The following is an 18,446-nucleotide window of genomic DNA, read 5'->3' as shown; positions in this document are numbered from 1 at the left end:
GTACATGGAAATTTTTAGTCTGTCATTTTCAGTAGGCTGATTCTGTGGTAAATTTCTCCAGACACAAGATTGTTCTCACAGTACTGTTTAAAAAAAAGGAAAGATATTCTCTCTCTCTCTCTCTCTCTCTCTCACACACACACACACACACACACACACACACACACACACACACACAGAATCTAATCACAGTGCCTGAGAGACTTTTCATGGAGGGGAAATTTCATTAGGATTCTGTCATTTGCACCGTGTAGTTAGTACAGCAAAGCCTAGATTTGTGAGTTTCTAATATGTTCAGACTCTTGGAAAGTTGGCCTATCCTGCATGAGGGAAGATAAGAGACCATTTCTTGGAGAAATAATGAACGGGATATTAAAAAAAATAATAAAAGAATATTCTGAAGAATGTCAGTTTGGTTTTTCCCTTTTAGTGCAACATGAAAGCCTTTACTTTGGCTTTTAAATAGCAGTTTTGTATGTACATTAAATGGAGTTATGCCTAAGATTTGGGCATCTCATTCATTGACCGTACATTCTCCAGATGTTAAAGCAGTGATAAATCAGTGCTGCATTTCCCTGCATGCCCAGCCCTCTGACTAGCACCCAGACAGAAATGGAGGGAGCATTGCGTTGCCCTAGACCACCTCTGCTTGACTGAATCTCCTGTGTGTCACTTAACCGCTAGAGCCCTTGAGAGTCTTCACTGAAATAAGGGTATGTGTGTCTCTACTGCGTGGCCTTTCTTACATTTGCTTTTGCCATTTGCATCTTTGTAAGATCGCAAATGTAGGACTGTTCCTTTTCCATGTTGCTGGAATCCCCAACTAAAGCAGATCCTGGTATCTCTCCCAACACATTCTACTTAATTAAAAACTACTAGTAAACAACAATGTGTAGAATAGTGGAGTGAATACTCACACTTTCTTGCCTCGGGGAGCTCACAGTAGAAGTGCATTTACTGGAATGTAAATCGATGTTGTGCAAGGTAAGGAGGTAACGCATGGGAGTGGTGCTGTGTTGCCACCAAGTTATGCAAAAAGTTTTGATGAATGTAGAAAGAGTTGACCTATAGAGACTTGAACTGTTACAGAACAGAAGTCTATTAATGTCTTCTCAGCATGATACTCAATTTGAAAAAAGTTGTTAATATTGATTTAGTTTGCATGTTCTTTTTGAGAGATTCTGTTTTCAGCATCCGATTAATTCTCCTCGTCAATATCATGCAGGCCTTTCAGATTAAACATATGTAGGATCAAACTCATTGTCTGTTTCCCCCAAACTGTATCATTCCACTTGTTTTCTGTATAAATTATTGACATCATCATATTGCTAATCACCAGAAGAAAAGCAAAGGGTCACCTCCTCCAATCACATACATCCACCAGCTCAGTGGATGAACTCTGTAGTCGGTTATTTCAGAAATGCATTTCCACATTTCAGAGTCACTACTTAAAGCTAGGATCAACATTCTTACTCAGCAGAAGGCCAGAGAGCAAGTATTCTGTTCAGCAAGCCACCCGATCTCGGTCAAATTACTCCACTCCGCCACTGTCTCATGAAAGCAGCCATGTACAGCAGGAAAACGGGCAGTCATGGGTGTGCTTTCTCAACCTCTGTCACAGTGGATGACATGTGGCCTCACAGCCAGTTTATCTAGGGACACCCTCCTCGGCCATCCTATGAGTTAACGCCCTGGCAGTTCTCCCTCTGGCCTCCAGGTCTTCATCCTCTTCCCTAATGGTACCTTTAGGTCTACATGCAGAAAAAATACGAAAACAATGCTTTGCCCATTGTCAAGTTACCTACTTTATTTGTTTGTTTTATTTATGTATTTATGGTCATGGCACTCGTGGCCAATCCTCACCGTCTCATCCGGTCATTGTCACTCATAAAGTGTTATTTGTATATGTTTGTTTTGTGATTGTACCTTAGTAAACACAGAGAGAAAGCAGATTTCCATGGATATTTTTACATGCTGATTCTAAATCCATGTTCCTTTTTGCAAGTCAAAAATATATTTTTTAAAATATCATACTCATGTTCCATATTTGGAATTAGGTCATACCAATGTTAAGCTAAGTATCTGGACCATTCTCTTCATTATTAAAAAAGAGTGTGGCTCATGTGATGTGCTAAGAAACACAGGACTAGTTTGTTCTATCTGATAGCTTTTCTGGGCACACTCATTCATGGGTGCATATCCAATGAGTGCATATGTTATTACACATGTTAATGAAATATATTTGCATATATTTATGTATTACATGTACATATATAACTGTGTGGTCCAGTATGCATATGTGTGTGTAGTAGAACAAGCTTTAGCATACACTGCCCCTAAATCCTCATTTCATCATACATTATGCAATGAGCAGCAGGGCGTGGAGGGGGCAGCCTTCATTTTTAGCATCCCATCCCTTCTGCAACCCCATGAGCAGTAAAGGTGAAACATTTGGAATTGATTCCCTGCCTCCCGGGAAAATGTATCCTTCTCAGACTGTCCACGTTACAGACTCAGTTCTCACTCGTAATACACTAAACACAAACACTCCTCTAAAGTTAGTTAATGTGCTCTTACTCCAGATGGGGAAGGCAGAGGCTGTTGCAGGGAAATCAGCTCTGGGCTGTAATGATGATAATGGCCGGACGATAATGACCATGAGATCGTCCTGAGAGGTCCACTGCAGCCTGCCGTCTTAGCCATGCTTTCATCTCCCTTTTAACTGATTCAGTTGGGCCATATTGGGTTTTGATTTTTCATTTCCAAACTCTATTCCAGAGACTTTTCCCACTGTTCTCAGAATTCAGGAGAAGTAGGTAGGTCTTTGATTAGTAAGTAATTTAGTAACACTCAGTGCTTCTTCTATTATGGTAGCTGTTTTGTTTGCTACTAATGATGCGATTAACGCTCATAAAACTTGTTCTCCCTGAGAGTTAAAAAGAAGAAAACTTTAGCCAGAGGTGATTTTTTTTTTTTAATGACAACAAGTTAGTTTAGCTTCATAGATTCCCACAGTTTTGGTGACATAAGGGCTCTTGAGTGAGCTAGCTGACCACAGCCTTCACACTGGTGATGGCCTTGCCACCAAGAACCCCCACAACCCCCTGTTGTGCGTAGCTCCTATCTAATGGGCCACAACCTCAGTTTCTTGCTGTACCCCTTTTTGTCTGCTTCCTTTTCTGATTAAGCCTCCATTATTTCACATTTCCCTGTTGGAACTAATGTGTTCAGGTGCATTGTTCAAACCTGACTGGTCTTTCTGTCCTGGGACATTCTTTCCCTCAAAGACGTGACTTTTCTCTAATGTTTGCTTATGTTTAAAGAGAATCCTCAAAGGGCAATTTGCATGTGGGTTAATAGTGTCTGTACAGGAGGACTCCCTGGTAAAGGCAAAGGAAGTGTCAACTTTCTCAACCTTGATGTTGGTTCTACCAAGGACAGTATTCTTTGTCCTTTGTTTTTCTTTTATTATTGTAGTTGTTAGTTTACAGTATGGTTCCATAGACTCTGGGGTTTCCAGTCCCCACTTCCCAAATCCCCTCCCTCCCACTGAATTCCCCCATATCACTGCAGTCAAATGTCCATTATTCCGCTGTCGCATAGTCACACGTCCTTCATTCTGCTGTTTAAGTATAATTTTACTTTTTGTGTGCGAGCAATGACAGAGAATCCAGAGTCATATTGTCAAAACATATTTAACAGTTTCTTTGGGAGTTCATCTTTGGCTTAGAAGTAGACATGTGAACTGAATTGTATCTTCACAGCTGGTTATGACAGTCTCTATTACACAGTTACTATACTTCCCCTAAACTGAAAAGCCATACACCAAAATCAACAACAGGAACAGTGATAAAAAATTACAACAACATGAAGTTAAATAACATGCTACAAAATGACTAATGTATCACAAAAGAAGTGTAAAAGAAAATCAAAAACCTTCCTGAGGATGACAGTGCCACTCTATGACCTACATGTCACTGACAAAATTAGCAGGAATAAAAGCTTTTCTGAAGAAACAAAATGAAAAACAAACTATCCTAGCATTGAAAATGTCCAGGTTCAAAGTCACTGATGTTTCCTGTCTTCCCTGTTACCAAACAAACGTTTAACTTTGGTAGAATGTTGCCACACATTTGAAACATGAGTTTAAGTTATCCTCCTGAATTTATTAGATTGTATTTCTTTATTCCTCATCTCTTTTCTTATACCGCATGCTTTAGGTTTCCTGAACTTGGGGACTGCCTTCTGAACTGTCAGGAGAATGAACAGTTAAATATATTTCCATGTGGGCCTGGCATGTTAGCCTAGCAGTTAAATTCTCTCCTAGCATTCAAAACAACCCCATATGGATGCCCGCTGCTCCACTTGCCATTAAGCTTCCTGTTTGTAGCCTGGGAAAGCACAGAAAATGGCCCAAAGCCATGAGACTCTGCATCCACCTGGAAACCTGGAAGAAGCTCCTGGCTTCAGATCAGCTCAGCTTTGGCCATGATGGACACATGGGGAGTGAAGCAGTGGATAGAAGATCTTTTTGTCTCGTCTTTTCTCCATGTATCTGCCTTTCCAATAAAAATACATTTTAAAAATCTTTTATATATATTTCTGTATTTTTATGAAATTCCACGAGAAATATCTTGTATTGTTTTATCATTTTGGTAGGCTAAACCTAAATGGTTTACATCTTATTGAAATATTTATCAGAACATTGAGATATTATTTAAGAGCATTTTCTTTTAAAGAGAACTCAGCATTAAATACATCATTCTCTTGGACTGTTTCTGGGCACAGTCACCTGTTTAGTGAAAGTATAGGGGGAAAAAAAACTTTCCTTGAGTTTATTTGTCTTTATGTTTAGTGTAGGGAACTAAAAACAAGTGCAGGTGGCATTTTAATATGTTGTAGCTAAGCCTTACTCATTTTTTCCCCCTCATTTGATTTTGTGTTATTTTGCTTTGGTAAAAATTACATTTTCTTTGATGCATTTTTATGCAGAGAAGATATCCATAACCTTCCCATTTTAAGCATGAATTTTTAAAATTTTAAAACACCAATATTTTATTTATGATTTCAAAAAGAAGCATTGGGGACAATTTAACAGAAGAAATAAAAAATAGCCTGTAAATCATATTGCTTTGCGTATTTCAACAGGTGGTAATTGTTTAGTCTAAACAGTGAAAAGCCACAAGGACAAGAAAACTCACAGACATGAATCGCAACTATTTCAATTTTATTGCATTTAGTCTGGAAAGTATAAACACAACTTCAGACTGTAATTCAAGTTTGAACATTTTTCCCTTAATGAAACTTTTTCTTGATTTTCAAGAAAAAAATAAGATTAAGGTGATAGAAAACTACTAATGTGGTAACCTTGTTAGAAAGGAATTTGCCCCTTCAGGATTTCAACCAATAAACTAAATGTCTAAATTGTTACTGGGAATAAGGAGCTTAGTACTAAGTTCATGTAGATACTTCAGTGTTCCCTGTACCACAAATAAATGTGCATCATCAAACCTTGCTCAGCACTGTAATTATTTGAAATCAGCATTTTGTTGTTGTTATTGTGCTTAACAACTTGAAGCAAGGCTTGTGAATCACTTACAAATATGTGGTCACGGTGTCCAAATGATCCACCTTTGTGCCACTCGTCTATGAAGCACTGTGAAGATGTATTCACCTCTGGGTCAAGCTTTTTTGACTGATGACTTTATCACACGAACGTGGCAGTGGCACGGCCCTTACATTGCACCTGGCATTTTTCCATTGAGAAAAATCGATTATCTCAGGCCATGTCCTGGAAATGTAGAAGGGGAAGCTGGGCTGAGGATTCCACCATCCAATTTGCAGTAACTCTAGTAATTGTCCAATTTTCACTCTTACACAATTTCAAACCCATCTTTCCCCATCAGAGACTGAATCCAGCTGAGACTCCCCATTCCAGTTTCTAAGATATTAATTATGTTGTCTGTTAGAGGAGAGAAAAGAAGAGAGCCCGTCTGTGCAGGGTGTTGTAGGAACCTCAGTTAATTCTCTCATTTTCGGTCTGTGCCTTAAGCCCTGTCTGGTCTCCACATACATCAGACCACCTGGGAAGAACTTTCTGGCGCTCACCTGGGTCCTGGCTCTTGTTTGTAGACATTTCTCTCCATGGATAGCAAAGTACTTTTTCTTTCATCATCTCCGTTGTCATTCTTCCATTACTTCGCTGTCTTTCAAATTTCGTTTTTAATCCATCAACCCATCCAACCATGGTACCTCTATTTCTTGGACATCTCAGATTGCACACTGTTTAAAAGAGACTTTATTGCTATTTTTGTGAGTTCCTCAAGGAGATAGAATTATAGTCAGTTTGCCCATTCTCCTTACTGAGCTTTTCACTTGCCAACAGATGCAACTGCCTACACGTGACCTCCTAAGGTTAAGGACAACGTGTCTGCCGCAAAGAAGTATGAGTCTCTGTAGAGTTCTCCTACATATAATTTAAGAACCTCAATATTTCCTGTTATAAACTGTAATAATTGTCTTACATTTGCTTTATCAAAGGAATTGTTTAAAAAAAAATACACACAGCTTAGAAACTCACTGTGTGCGCTTTGTAACTTGGTTATGACAGTTTACAAGGCAGTCCCCAGGATCAGGGAGCCTAAAGCATGTGATGTAAGGAAACAGATGAGGAAGGAAGAGTCACCATCTAGCACAAGTGGTGTCACTCATGTGTGACACGAGTGCTACTGACGTCCTAAAGAGAGCAGAGAACCAGAGGACAGTGCCTGGATTTTGTGAAAACTCATCTATGTGAATACTGCTATTAGATGCGGGCATGTTTGGAATTGTTATAAATTCTCGCTGTCATAATGCTAACACACTGATTTTTCCTTAACCCTCATGGTGCCTTTTTCCTCGTTCTTGGTTTTACATTAAAATACATTCATCATGTTGTCTTCCTCAGTAAGTGCTACTGGGAACTAGATAGACTCTATAGCTTTGCATGTATTTACACAATGTGTCCTCCCAATGATACTAGGTGTTACATAGTCTAATTCTTTCCACTTTGGAATCTGTGAAGCACAGGCATATTAACTTTGTGAAATATGCAACTGTTAAACCTGCATGTTCAGGGTCAGACTTGGTCATCCTTGCTCAGGGACCTATCACTCTCCTTCCATCATTTCATACGGATATTGTAAATTGTGTATTTCTACAGCATCGCTGAATCGGTAATGATATCACTGCACTTGATTTTGCTTACATTTAATTTTACATTACTTATTTTTTCCAGTTATTTTTTTAGGTTCGAATTTTCTAAGTGCTGTGTTCAATGTCCTTCTGAACAAAAAAAATGTACAGCTGTATTTTTAAAAATCCAACAGCACAAATTATTTTTTCACTCTGTTTTTCAGTTATTTTCACTATTTTTGTGTGCTTAGACCTATTCCTACTGTCTTACTTTGCATTGCTGGTAATTTTGTTTTTAATTGGCACTTGAGAAGCAGAGGAGTGGTAATGAGAAGCAGAGAGCCATCGTACTGCTGTTCTATGATTCCCTCCCCAGATGTGAGCAGTGGCTAGGAGCAGAGGTCAACGAGTTCAAGTCAGATCTCCCACCTGGGAGCGGGTGACTCAGCTGTCTGTGTCACCAGTTATTACCTGCATCGGTGTTCATTACCAGAAGGTTGGAGTCAACAGAGAGACTCAGGAATGGAATGGAACATTATGGCGTGAGAGCTGAAATGTAGACATACTACCCAGTCCATCAGGAGCCTGATCTTCAAACCTGATGGCCTAATCTGTGTTTATTTCTAAGAAAGATGAGAGTAGCCGGGGCTGGGGAAGTGGTATAGCAAGCTAATCCTCCACCTGCTAGTTCCATTTATCCTGTGTGGTTTCAGTTTATGTCCTGGCTGCTCCACTTCCTATTCTGCTCTCTGCTTTGGCCTGGAAAAGCAGCAGAGGATGGCCTAAGTCCTTGGGACCCTGAACCTCCTAGCTCCTGGCTCTTGGCTTTGAATCATCATCTTAGTCCTGGCTGTTGCAGCCAATTGAGGAGTGAACCAGCAAAATTGACACATGGGCAGTTTTTTTTCCTCACAATTTAAAATAATAATAATAATAATAATAATAATAATATATTTTGGCTCCCACATATGACAGAACAAGTGTGGTGTTTTCCTTTGATATTTCACTGTACATGATGTTTTCCAATTGCAATCATTTTCTGTATATTATAGAATTTTGTTCTTTTTATAGTTGAATAATATCCATTGTATACATAGGCTATGTTTTCTGTGGCAATTCTTCTGATGATGAATGCATGGATTGGTTCTGTAATTCTGGTGATTTTGAGCAGTGCTACTATAAACATAACAGGTGTATCTTTGACACAACGAGTTCGTGTCTTTTTAGTCTATTCTCAATAATGGGATTGCTGTATCACATGGCAGTTTAATTTCTAAATATAACAAACAGGTTCACAGCAACAGAAATCCATGGACTGTTCTATACAGTGGCTTGTCTAATTCACATCCCCACCAATGGTGTATAAGCGTTCTGCTTCTCTGGTCCTCACCAGTTTGTATTGCTTTGGGTCAGGAGCTCTTCTGATGACAGGGAGTTAATATATCCTCGGCCTCACAGTTCCCACCTGCCTCTCACGGAGGGTTAGAGGTGTTGAGCATCTCTCTTGCATTTTTTTAAGCTGTTTGCACCTCTTTTCCTGAGAACACACCATTCAACTCCTTTGCCCAGTTGTGAACCAGATTATAACATTTTATTTCACATTTTCAAAACTTAATCATTCTACTTTTATGTAGTCTATATATCTACAACTCTCCTACGCTTACCTGCTTCTTCTCTGTCATGCTTTTCCTCTTCAGGGCTTCACTTCTTTTTAATTCACAAGCATTCTTTTCAGTGGTTTTAATGAGGGTATTTTAGTAGCAAATTTTTTCCTACTTTTAAAATTCTTCATTTTAAATATTTTTAATTTGTGTTGGTTAAAAGAAGTCTTCATTTTCCATTCATTCATACTTTATTCTTTAGCTTGATATACAATCCCAGGCTAGAATTTATTTTATTTCAATCTCCGAATTGTATTAGTGCAGTGGATTCTGTCTTCTGTCCCTGTTCTTTTGGAAAATTTTCCTTCTTTGTATTGAGCCTTAGAATTGATCTTCCCTTACTCTCTTGCTACTCTCAACACTTCTTGGTGACATGATAACGCATGATGCTGAGTTCGCACCAAAGTACCTTTTAATCATTTCTCCCCTCCTGAATCTGAATTGGATCCATTTGTAAAAAGATTGTATATTTCATTTTTAACATTTCTTCTCTATTTTCCTCTATTTTCTCTGCAACATAAATTCCATTCAGGTTTTACATGTTTTATGTCTTTTACATTTTCAAAAACATATTTTCTGCTTTTTAAAAAGCTTTTATTTAATTTTAATTGGAAAGGCAGATTTACAGAGAAAGGGATACAACAAAAGAGGATCTCCCATGCACAAGGTCTCCCAGGAGCATGCAGGGTCAAAGGCCTTGGTCCTTCCTCCAGTTCTTTCCCAGGCCACATGCAGGGAGCTGGATGGGAAGCAGAGCAGCAGGGACATGAACCAGGGACCACATGGGATCCAAGCAGTGCGTGTAAGATAGGAAGTTAGCCTTTGAAACATTGTGCCAGGCCCCATATTTTCTGTTTTGAGTTTTTATTTGAATGTTAGATTATGCATACCAATTCTATATTTTAGTTCACAGATTTTCCCTATAGCTCTGTCTTTTCTGCTTCTTGCAACTAATGAGATTTTAATTAAAATGCTTGTGATTCTTGAGAGATGTTATTTGTTTCTTTTTCCATCTTGATTGCCTCTTTTTAAAATATTATTTCATCATTTCCTTTTGCATGATTTTATTTTGCTTATTAAGCGTTTTCTGGACATCTCATTGTATTCTCAGTTATAAAATTTATCTGTGACTCACAGAAGTCCGATCGTTCTGTGATGTTTCTGCCGAGCTTTGTTCTTTCTGTATAGCTTATATGGATCCAAGCTAACAGTTGGATTATTTGTAGAGAAAAAACAACATGATCTCAACAGACATTGAATGTGTATTTGAGGTACCAACCTGCCGGTGGAGAATCTTTGTCTGGCTCATTTTCACTCTCCTCCATCACTCTAACTTCCAAATGAATGAATCACTTAAAAATGAACTAGTGTGTAAACACTTCTATTTTAGTTTATGCAGTGTTACTTCCCATAGTCAATAATTTGAAAAACCAGAGTTCAGGAAATCTGTGGCTGACGCATTTTGATTTTGTTTTGTTTTGTTTTGCTTTGTTTGGTTTGGTTTTCTTTCTATAAGACAAGGGAAATGTCCTCACCTTTCCTCTTTCCTGACTACTGAATTTTCTTTCTTTTTTTTTTTAAAGATTTATTCTTATTATTTTTTCATTGGAAAGGCGGATATACAGACAGGAATTTTCTTTAAGTGCATTCTTTACTGAGGTTTTTGGCGTTTTTGTGTTTGTTGTTGAGTGGATAGACTGGCTGGGGGCCAGAGGAGAGTTGTTCTGATGTCTTAGATAGTTCCACTACATGATAACCCAGTTCCTCCATGGCCTTTAAAATCCAAATTTCCAAATCACAACAATTAGCCATGTTCTCTGAATAGTAGTAGCTCAATGCTATCTGGCAGCCTGCATTTTAGCAATCTCATTTTCTTTTACATCTTAAAGCTTCTCCTATTTATTGAATGCTCAGATAAATAATTTAAAACATGCATGTCATATTTTATCTGGTATTTCCACGTGTTCAAAACTGAGAACGCTTTCATATTCGCACATCTCATATCCTAGGAAACAGACGTCTCTAAATACTGCTGTTTCTATCTATATCCTAATTATCATGCTTCAAAAATATTACTCCGACAAATTTATATCATAAAAATTGAGATATACTTAGTATTTTATAAACTTCTTCATATACAAGAAGCAACTTTGAAATAAGTAAAACTATACAATAAGAGTGTATCAGAAAAAAATGCGATTATTAAAGAATTTTGTGATTTGTAAAATTTTCAATGCTCTTGTAGCATTTTCTTTCCAAATCCTACGACTGTGCTTGTTGAATAAACATGTTATTGTGCATTTTCTGTTTTTCTCTCTGTTGTTGCTTTGATTTATGACCTTTTATTTAAGAGGATGCAGAGTAACTATGTAGTAAGGAAAACTACATCCAGATGTGAGGATACAATGCAGTGTGCATCTCTACTTGCAAATCAAAGATGGTTTCCCATTGAAACTGCTAAAAGTATCTTGACAACAGACTGCTGGACTCTGACATCGTCCATGCCTACAATGTCATGACATATTTAAATAGCAGAATGGTGGATTTATGACTGAGTGTGAAGGACTGTACTTTAGGAATCAAATGGGGAAATCAGTAGGGACGTGGGGATTTGACGACGGGAAGAGAAATCCTGGAGCCTATGAAACTATGTCATAGAATCATAAGCAATTCATTAAAACTTTTTTTTTTAATAAAAGACTGAGATTTTAAAAAGTAAAGAATACTTCAGGAATAGACGGAAGCCATCACATATTGTCTGTAATCACAATTTCATTAATAAATATCAATGCGTATATCTGTCTATAAATGTTAGAAATCACACGTCTGCATTCAGAGAATTACTGTGTAAAACCAGATCATTATTTTTTAACATGTCCTATATTTGTGTCTGCTTCCTATCTCCTTGAGAGCTTGACTCCTGTCCTATCTTGTGAGTCTGGGCTCACTTCCCAGGCTGCTCCCATCCCTACTTCATGTTCATGGCTTTTATCCCGTCCATGTCGCAATGGTTTTGAACTGAATTATACATAAAGGTTGGGTAAACACCAGAGATTAGCAGATGCTCAGCACACAGTTTTGAAATTACATTGAAAGAGGATACAGAATTGTGTTAAATGCTCTTGCAACATCACAACAAACTCTCTCTGATCTTCCCCGTCTTCCCAACAGTAAAATGACGATAGAGAAACCTTCTATGCACAAAAGTTCAAAACGTGAAAAAGGTTTTCAGTCCCACTCTGTTTGTTTCTTCTGTCCCATTACAATAACACAATAATTTAGATCAATTTATATCGACATTATATATCAAAATATATATCAGTACATTTATATGATCAATTTCTAAATGAAAATTAAAACCTTGGAAATGCACGTGTCACGTTTGCTTCAGTGGTTTCCTCACATTTGATATTACCTTGAAGTTAATTCTTAAATTTTCTATCATTCCACTAAGAAAATAAAATTTTAAATCACTTTTTAAAAAATCCATTGGGTTCTGATTTATTTATATATTTAACAGCACTTCCTCAAACCTAAATTTACTATTTTACTGTAACTAGAAAGAAAACATCACTTAGCAGCTTGAATTCTATTCTCTAAATGTCCTGTCCATATAAATCATTAAATGCCTATTTTTTTTCTTTCATACGCAGCAATGCTGATAAACTTTTTACCCCAACATAATAAAAGGATCTGATTTCTTGCCATTCCCAACATTTTCCTCATCTTTCTTAAAAAAAATAATAATTTCTATTTGAAAGGCCGTTACGGAAAGAGGGGAAATAGGGAGGAATCTCCCATTTGCTGGCTCATTCCCCAAATGGTCACAAACCAGAGCTGAACCAATCTGAAGCTGCGAGCCAGGAGCATCTTCCTGGTCTCCAAAGTTAATGCTGGGTCCTGAGGACTTGGGCCATCCTGTGCTGCCTCCCCAGGCTACAAGCAGAGAGATGAACTGGAAGTGGAGCAGCTGGGACATTTACTGGTGCACACAGGGGATGCTAGCGCCATAGTGGAGGAATAGCTTTCTGCACCACCATACCAGCTCCTCCTGAATCAGTTCCTAGAAGCCATTATGCTTCTGGTCAACCACTCCTTTAAGATCCATCCAATTGGTTTCCATATCCCAGTCTATATAAGTCAATGCCATATTTCTTGGTGTTTGTTTCTCCCTGGTTTAACTTACTTCAGTTCTACTGATGGGAATCACAAATTGCCACCCCCAAATTAAGCTAGAACCATAGCGATCACTTGCCAAATCTCATGAGTTTCTTCATAAGACAGGATGGTTTAGTGCCAACTTTTCATATGGTAAGCAAATCAGACTGACTAGGAAACCAACAACCTATTTAGTAGTCAGCCCTTGTAGAGTTTTCTATATCCCACAAAATCAGCTCTAATACAGTGAGGAAGGGGACAGTCACAGGACTTGTATATCACCAGTCGTGAAGTTCAGTTGGGTTTCTCTTGGAAATTTTACAGATAATTGGAAGAAAGAGGGACACTCAGTTTTGATGGATATGTACCATTTGGACATATAATTATCTTCTCCTAGAATAGATCCCTTGAAGGATTTGAATTCCAGTATTATCAAGACCAGTTATGAGTGACTGATGAAGGCTTGTGTCGTGAAGTTAATTATACCCAGTTCATGGTGATTGGTGTTTATGCAGCTGCTTTGCTTCAGGGAAGCTCAGATTTGCACAAATAGATCAAATCCTTTTCAAGTTCTTCAAAAACTAGTGTAGATATTTAGAGATTCTCAAATGTTCAAAAATGCAGAAGCAAATGATAGTCTGTTAAACATGGTCAGTAAAGCCGCAGCTGCGAATTTTCTCTCTGCCAGGTTTAGACCTCAACTCCTACTCAGTCTGGTCTTGATTCAACAATTCAAAATCATATGTATGCATGTAATTATTCTAAATAAACTGCTGATCTAACACCAGCATTCTTCTGAAGGGACTAAATCCAGGCAAATGAAAGAAAAATGTGGTTTGTAAAAATAGAAACATGCATGTGTATGTATCTATGCAAGACACCAAATTGATACTTAACTAGAGCCATTTAATGTGATATTTCTACATCAAGAAGCTAATTTAAGTACAGTTCTATTTTTATGTAACATAGTATTGATGGAAAATTCCATACACCTCTATTGTTGACCATTTTGGGAGTGTTAAATGGCCATTATTGCACTTAAAATATTATAACCCATTGACTAAGGGAGAAATGAGACTTCTATTAGTCCATATTACTAATATTAGTCAAAGAAAATAGGTCATTTTTAAAAGTTACATCATGACCAATTTTTGTTTTTACTACAAATTCACTTTTACCAAATGTATGGCATGTCTCGGTCATAATTTATTTTGTATAAATTGTTTTTGATCTGATACAATATTAAAGTGATTTTTGTGAATAACTCCAAAATTTGCAATTCAACAAATCAGTACAGTTTAAATTTGCCTAGAAGACAAATTTCACTTAAACAACAACAACAAAAACAAAAATGTAAGAATTTGCAACATTTGGGACTTTCTGGAATCAATGGGACCAAAAAATATAATTCTCCTGTGACATGCAAAAGTTCTCTGCATGGTAACAATTATGCATATTTTTATGGAAAAGACATTATAGTAAGTGTTAATATTTCAAAATTGCCCAGCAGTAAAACTCATTGTTTGATTTTAAGCCTAATATATTCTATCCTATTTCCCCAAAAAACCCTCAGCATTTCCTATAGAGTTTTTGGTTTGTTTTACTTAAGCTCCATCTTTTAACACTCAAATTACCATTACCTTGTATAGGAAGGTATTTCTATACCTTATATAGACACTTTAGCTAGGAAGAAATTAGCAGTAGCAGAAGTACCTTAGGCTAATCCAAGAGAGACTGTGATGAGATGTATGTCAGGCAGCCAAGATTCCACAGGGAACATCTATTTATCCTATCAGATTACCTAGTTCCAGTCATGGCTCTCTTGCTGATTAAACGTCTTACCATTGCTCAATCAGAAACACAAATACTGGGGGCCCTGCTCTCCGTAAACCTGGACGATGTAGGAGATTTGAATTTTTTAATTGCAAATTTTGGCCTGAACTAGTCCTTACTCTTGCAGACATTTGGAGAGTAAATACATGGAAAAACTTTCTCTCCTGCCTCACTCACTCTTTGACTTTCAGATAAAGTACAAGTGGTTTTATATAGTTTTAATTTTTTCATTTTTTATAAAGATTTATTTTATTGTTATCAGATAGTCAGGTATACAGAGAGGAGGAGAGACAGAAAGGAAGATCTTCCCTCCATTGATCCATTCCCCAAATGGCTGCAATAGCCAAAGCTGAGCTGAAGCCAGGAGCTAGGAACCTCTTCCAGGTCTCCTACACTGATGCAGATTCCCAAGTCCCCAGGCCATCCTTGACTGCCTTTCCAGGTCACAAGTGGAGCTGGATGGGAAGCAGGGCTGCAGGGATTAGAACCAGTGCCCATATGGGATTCTGGTGCATGTAATATGAGAACTTTAGCTGCTAGGCTACCACACTGGCCCTAATTTTTATTTCTTTCTTTCTTTTTTTTTTTTTTTTTGTAAAGGCAAGGTGATTTAACTTTTATCCCTAAACTTATTTCTTCAAATCATCATTGAACTTTATCACTTGAGAAATTATTTGTATTCTTTATTTTCATTAAGTCAAACATTGAAATTTATTCACTTTGATTATGGTACGCGTCTAACTTTTTGACATGTGAATAATAGGTATGTATGACTTGAAATGTTCAACGTGTAAGGGTAAGGATGTTGGAGAGCTGAGCAAGAGGTGAAGCCTACGGTCCTGATCTCTAAGCACACGTTCTGATGATGGTATGTTGCAGGGAGTCTTCAGCAATACGGTGACAGGAAAATAATGACCAAGTGGAAAAGATATCAAAAGGGGAATATTAGAATGGCAGTATACCGCAGACACAGATTCTAACCAGATAGCCCAGTCACGGCTCAACCCTAACATCCTTGCTTAAAATAGTCTCAAGTCCACAAAAGGCTTCTCTCTCTGACATTGAGTATGGCATCAGCAAATACGGAAGAAACAGAGTGTTGGATGAGAGCACTGTGGCCGTATGATGTATCTCCATGATCACTGTGGCGTGCTATGGACAGGACTGAAAATACTCATTTCTTCTGTCTCACAGGTTTTCCGAACCAGATGAGTGACTCCAGTCACACTGTTCTTCAGCCTTCATTCCAAGGATGCATGCAGCTCATCCAGGTGGATGATCAGCTGGTCAATTTATCAGAAATAGCACAGAGAAAGCCGGGAAGTTTTGCCAATATCAGCATTGACATGTGCGCCATCATAGACAGGTAAAACAATCTTTTCATCCTATGTCAAGTCATGCACTTTCTAAATTCACTTCTCTGCTGTGGAATAAGTGAGATATTTCAAAGAAAAAGAACAAAGTGAAACAAGAAATGTGCTAGTGAGGATGGCCTTTCTTTGCCTAGGTAGTGATTTGAATACAATATGGCTCTCAACCACTTACAACAGTTTAACCCCTAAAGTTATAAATGAATAGTACTACATGTACCGTATGTATTAAATAGTACTATATAAAGGTGGACACTGAATGTCATTTTGGTCTCATGGAGGTGGGAGTGCTGAGAGGTCCTACAAAAGTGATACGTTAGCATAAGAGGACTGGTTAGAACGACTGCCTCTGATTCTGGCTTGTGTAAGATCATTCCTTTGCACATTCACCACCATTGCCATTTTCTAGCCTCATGGGTTGGCCAACGCAACAGTACTGACACGATCATGCCTGGTGAATCTGCGAAACTGCAAACTTAAGTAAACCTCCTTGTTTCATAAGTAGTTTGCTTTGGGTACTTCCTTATAGTGATGGAAATGTAAAGCAGAAAATTGGTCCTGAGGAATGGAGAAATACATAGAATGTGTGTATACATACATATATATTTTATATATATAAAAGAATGTGGATGTGTCTTGTGAATTGGTTACTGGTAGATTTTTTTTTTTTTTTTGAGAAGTCAGAGCAACAGGCCACAGAAAATCTAGGCTGCAGTAAGGAGAGGGCACTCCGGGGAATCTAGTCAGGGCTGAGAAAACCAGAATACTGAAAGGAAAAGGGGCAAAAAGGCTGTGTAATGAAGCTTCACACCAAGACGCAGATTCTGATGGGGGATAGGTGAGAAGCCCGGCACTTGCTACACGGAGGCCAAGAACTGCTATATCGTGTCCCTGTCCAGAGGCTGTGTGAAAGACAGGACTTAAAAGCAGAAGTATTAGTGTATTTTGTGGAAGCAATATAAAGATTGTGTGACACAGGGAAATGAAAGAAAGAAACCACTTTTTTTTAGCACGAGTACAAAGGGTACTGGATTAGCAGATGAGACAATAGGGGGAACATGAGGCATTCAGAAACTGTTGAGGCTATCCTTCACATAAGATGTCCAGCATCCAGGAATACCAAAATTATTTGATGAATCCCTAGTGAATCCTCAGAGAGCTCACCCAGGAATATCTCAGGATTCCTTCCTTCTACTAAGCTGGCAAAGCACCTTGCGGATATCGCCATGGTCCAGGTAGCCCCAAGCTGGTTTGTGCTGATAGCTCGCCTTCCTGTTGTCTACATGAGGCTGTTTTTGAAATTTTTTCATGCATGCAGAATGCAAGAATTATGAGCCTATAGTGGCTTTCACCAAGACTGCAAAGGAGATCATGGGAAACCAGGTAGATTTCCCAAAGGGGTGGAGCTCCTACACAGTGTCCCTGATGAAGTGCAGTAGAATGAAACCTTGTGAGTGAAGAAGGGGGTAGAGATGCTTCAGAGGTAAATCAGCCAGCAATGTGCAACTGGATGAGTCACATAACCTGAAGGCTGCCATAACCAACAGCCAGGTGGAGCGAGACAGAGAGCCGTGCAGTCCTAGAGGCCTCTACCCGTGTTTCCAAGGATCTGTAATCTAACCTGGAGGTCTAGGCAGAGCCTGGAAGCAGGCTGGCGTTACAGCAGGGAACTGCCGATAAGATAATAGCAAGAAGAAACGTGGATTGCAGCTCCTGCAGAGCCCTCACCTGGGTGATGCCTAGTGGAGCTGCAGAGACAGGATTTGAATTGGGACAAGTAACGGACTAGCCATCACATGCAAACTCCAGCGGCTGTACCTGTCACCATGTGCCCAACATTGATGACATGGAATTTCAAGATACAGTGTTTGCTCTGCTAGATTATGGTCTTGCTTTAGTTCTGCTTTTCTGGATTCATTTTTTTTTTTTAATGAAAATATGTAGCGTACTCTGCCCTCCCCCCCGCCCACTGTCAGCTGGAAGCATGTCCGTTGCTTTTGACTACTCAAAACCTCATGGCTAAGTTATGACTTTGGAAATACTTAAAAGGGAATAGTCATATGGGAGAAAGAAAGTATGGGAGAAGTACTTGAGTTTTTGTGAGGCAGGGGCTGGAAGTGCTAGTTTGAAGTGCTGTAATTCCCAAATACACAGAAATATTTCATTCTTGGTGTCACAGATTCAGATCAGACAGTAAGATGGAAACAATCTAATTATGACGTGTGGGAGGTGGGCCTAATGGGGAGTCCTA

The 18,446-nt window shown here is 38.5% G+C and overlaps 1 protein-coding gene across 1 annotated transcript in view; it reads left to right on the top strand.

The window, feature by feature from the left end:
* CNTNAP2 (contactin associated protein 2) overlaps positions 1 to 18,446 on the top strand; it is a 1,623,532-nt gene that overhangs the window by 839,851 nt on the left and 765,235 nt on the right. The window contains exon 10 of the mRNA XM_041002153.1: positions 16,020 to 16,191. Within this exon, the coding sequence (XP_040858087.1) occupies positions 16,020 to 16,191 (172 nt within the window). The remainder of the gene's footprint in view (positions 1 to 16,019; positions 16,192 to 18,446) is intronic.

This window comes from Ochotona curzoniae, unplaced genomic scaffold (genome assembly GCF_017591425.1).
Source record: "Ochotona curzoniae isolate NIBS_2020 unplaced genomic scaffold, NIBS_Ocur_1.0 scaffold_2476, whole genome shotgun sequence".
NCBI lineage: Eukaryota > Metazoa > Chordata > Mammalia > Lagomorpha > Ochotonidae > Ochotona > Ochotona curzoniae.
Note: the sequence above shows the minus strand (reverse complement) of the source record. Positions and strands in the feature narration are given on the sequence as shown.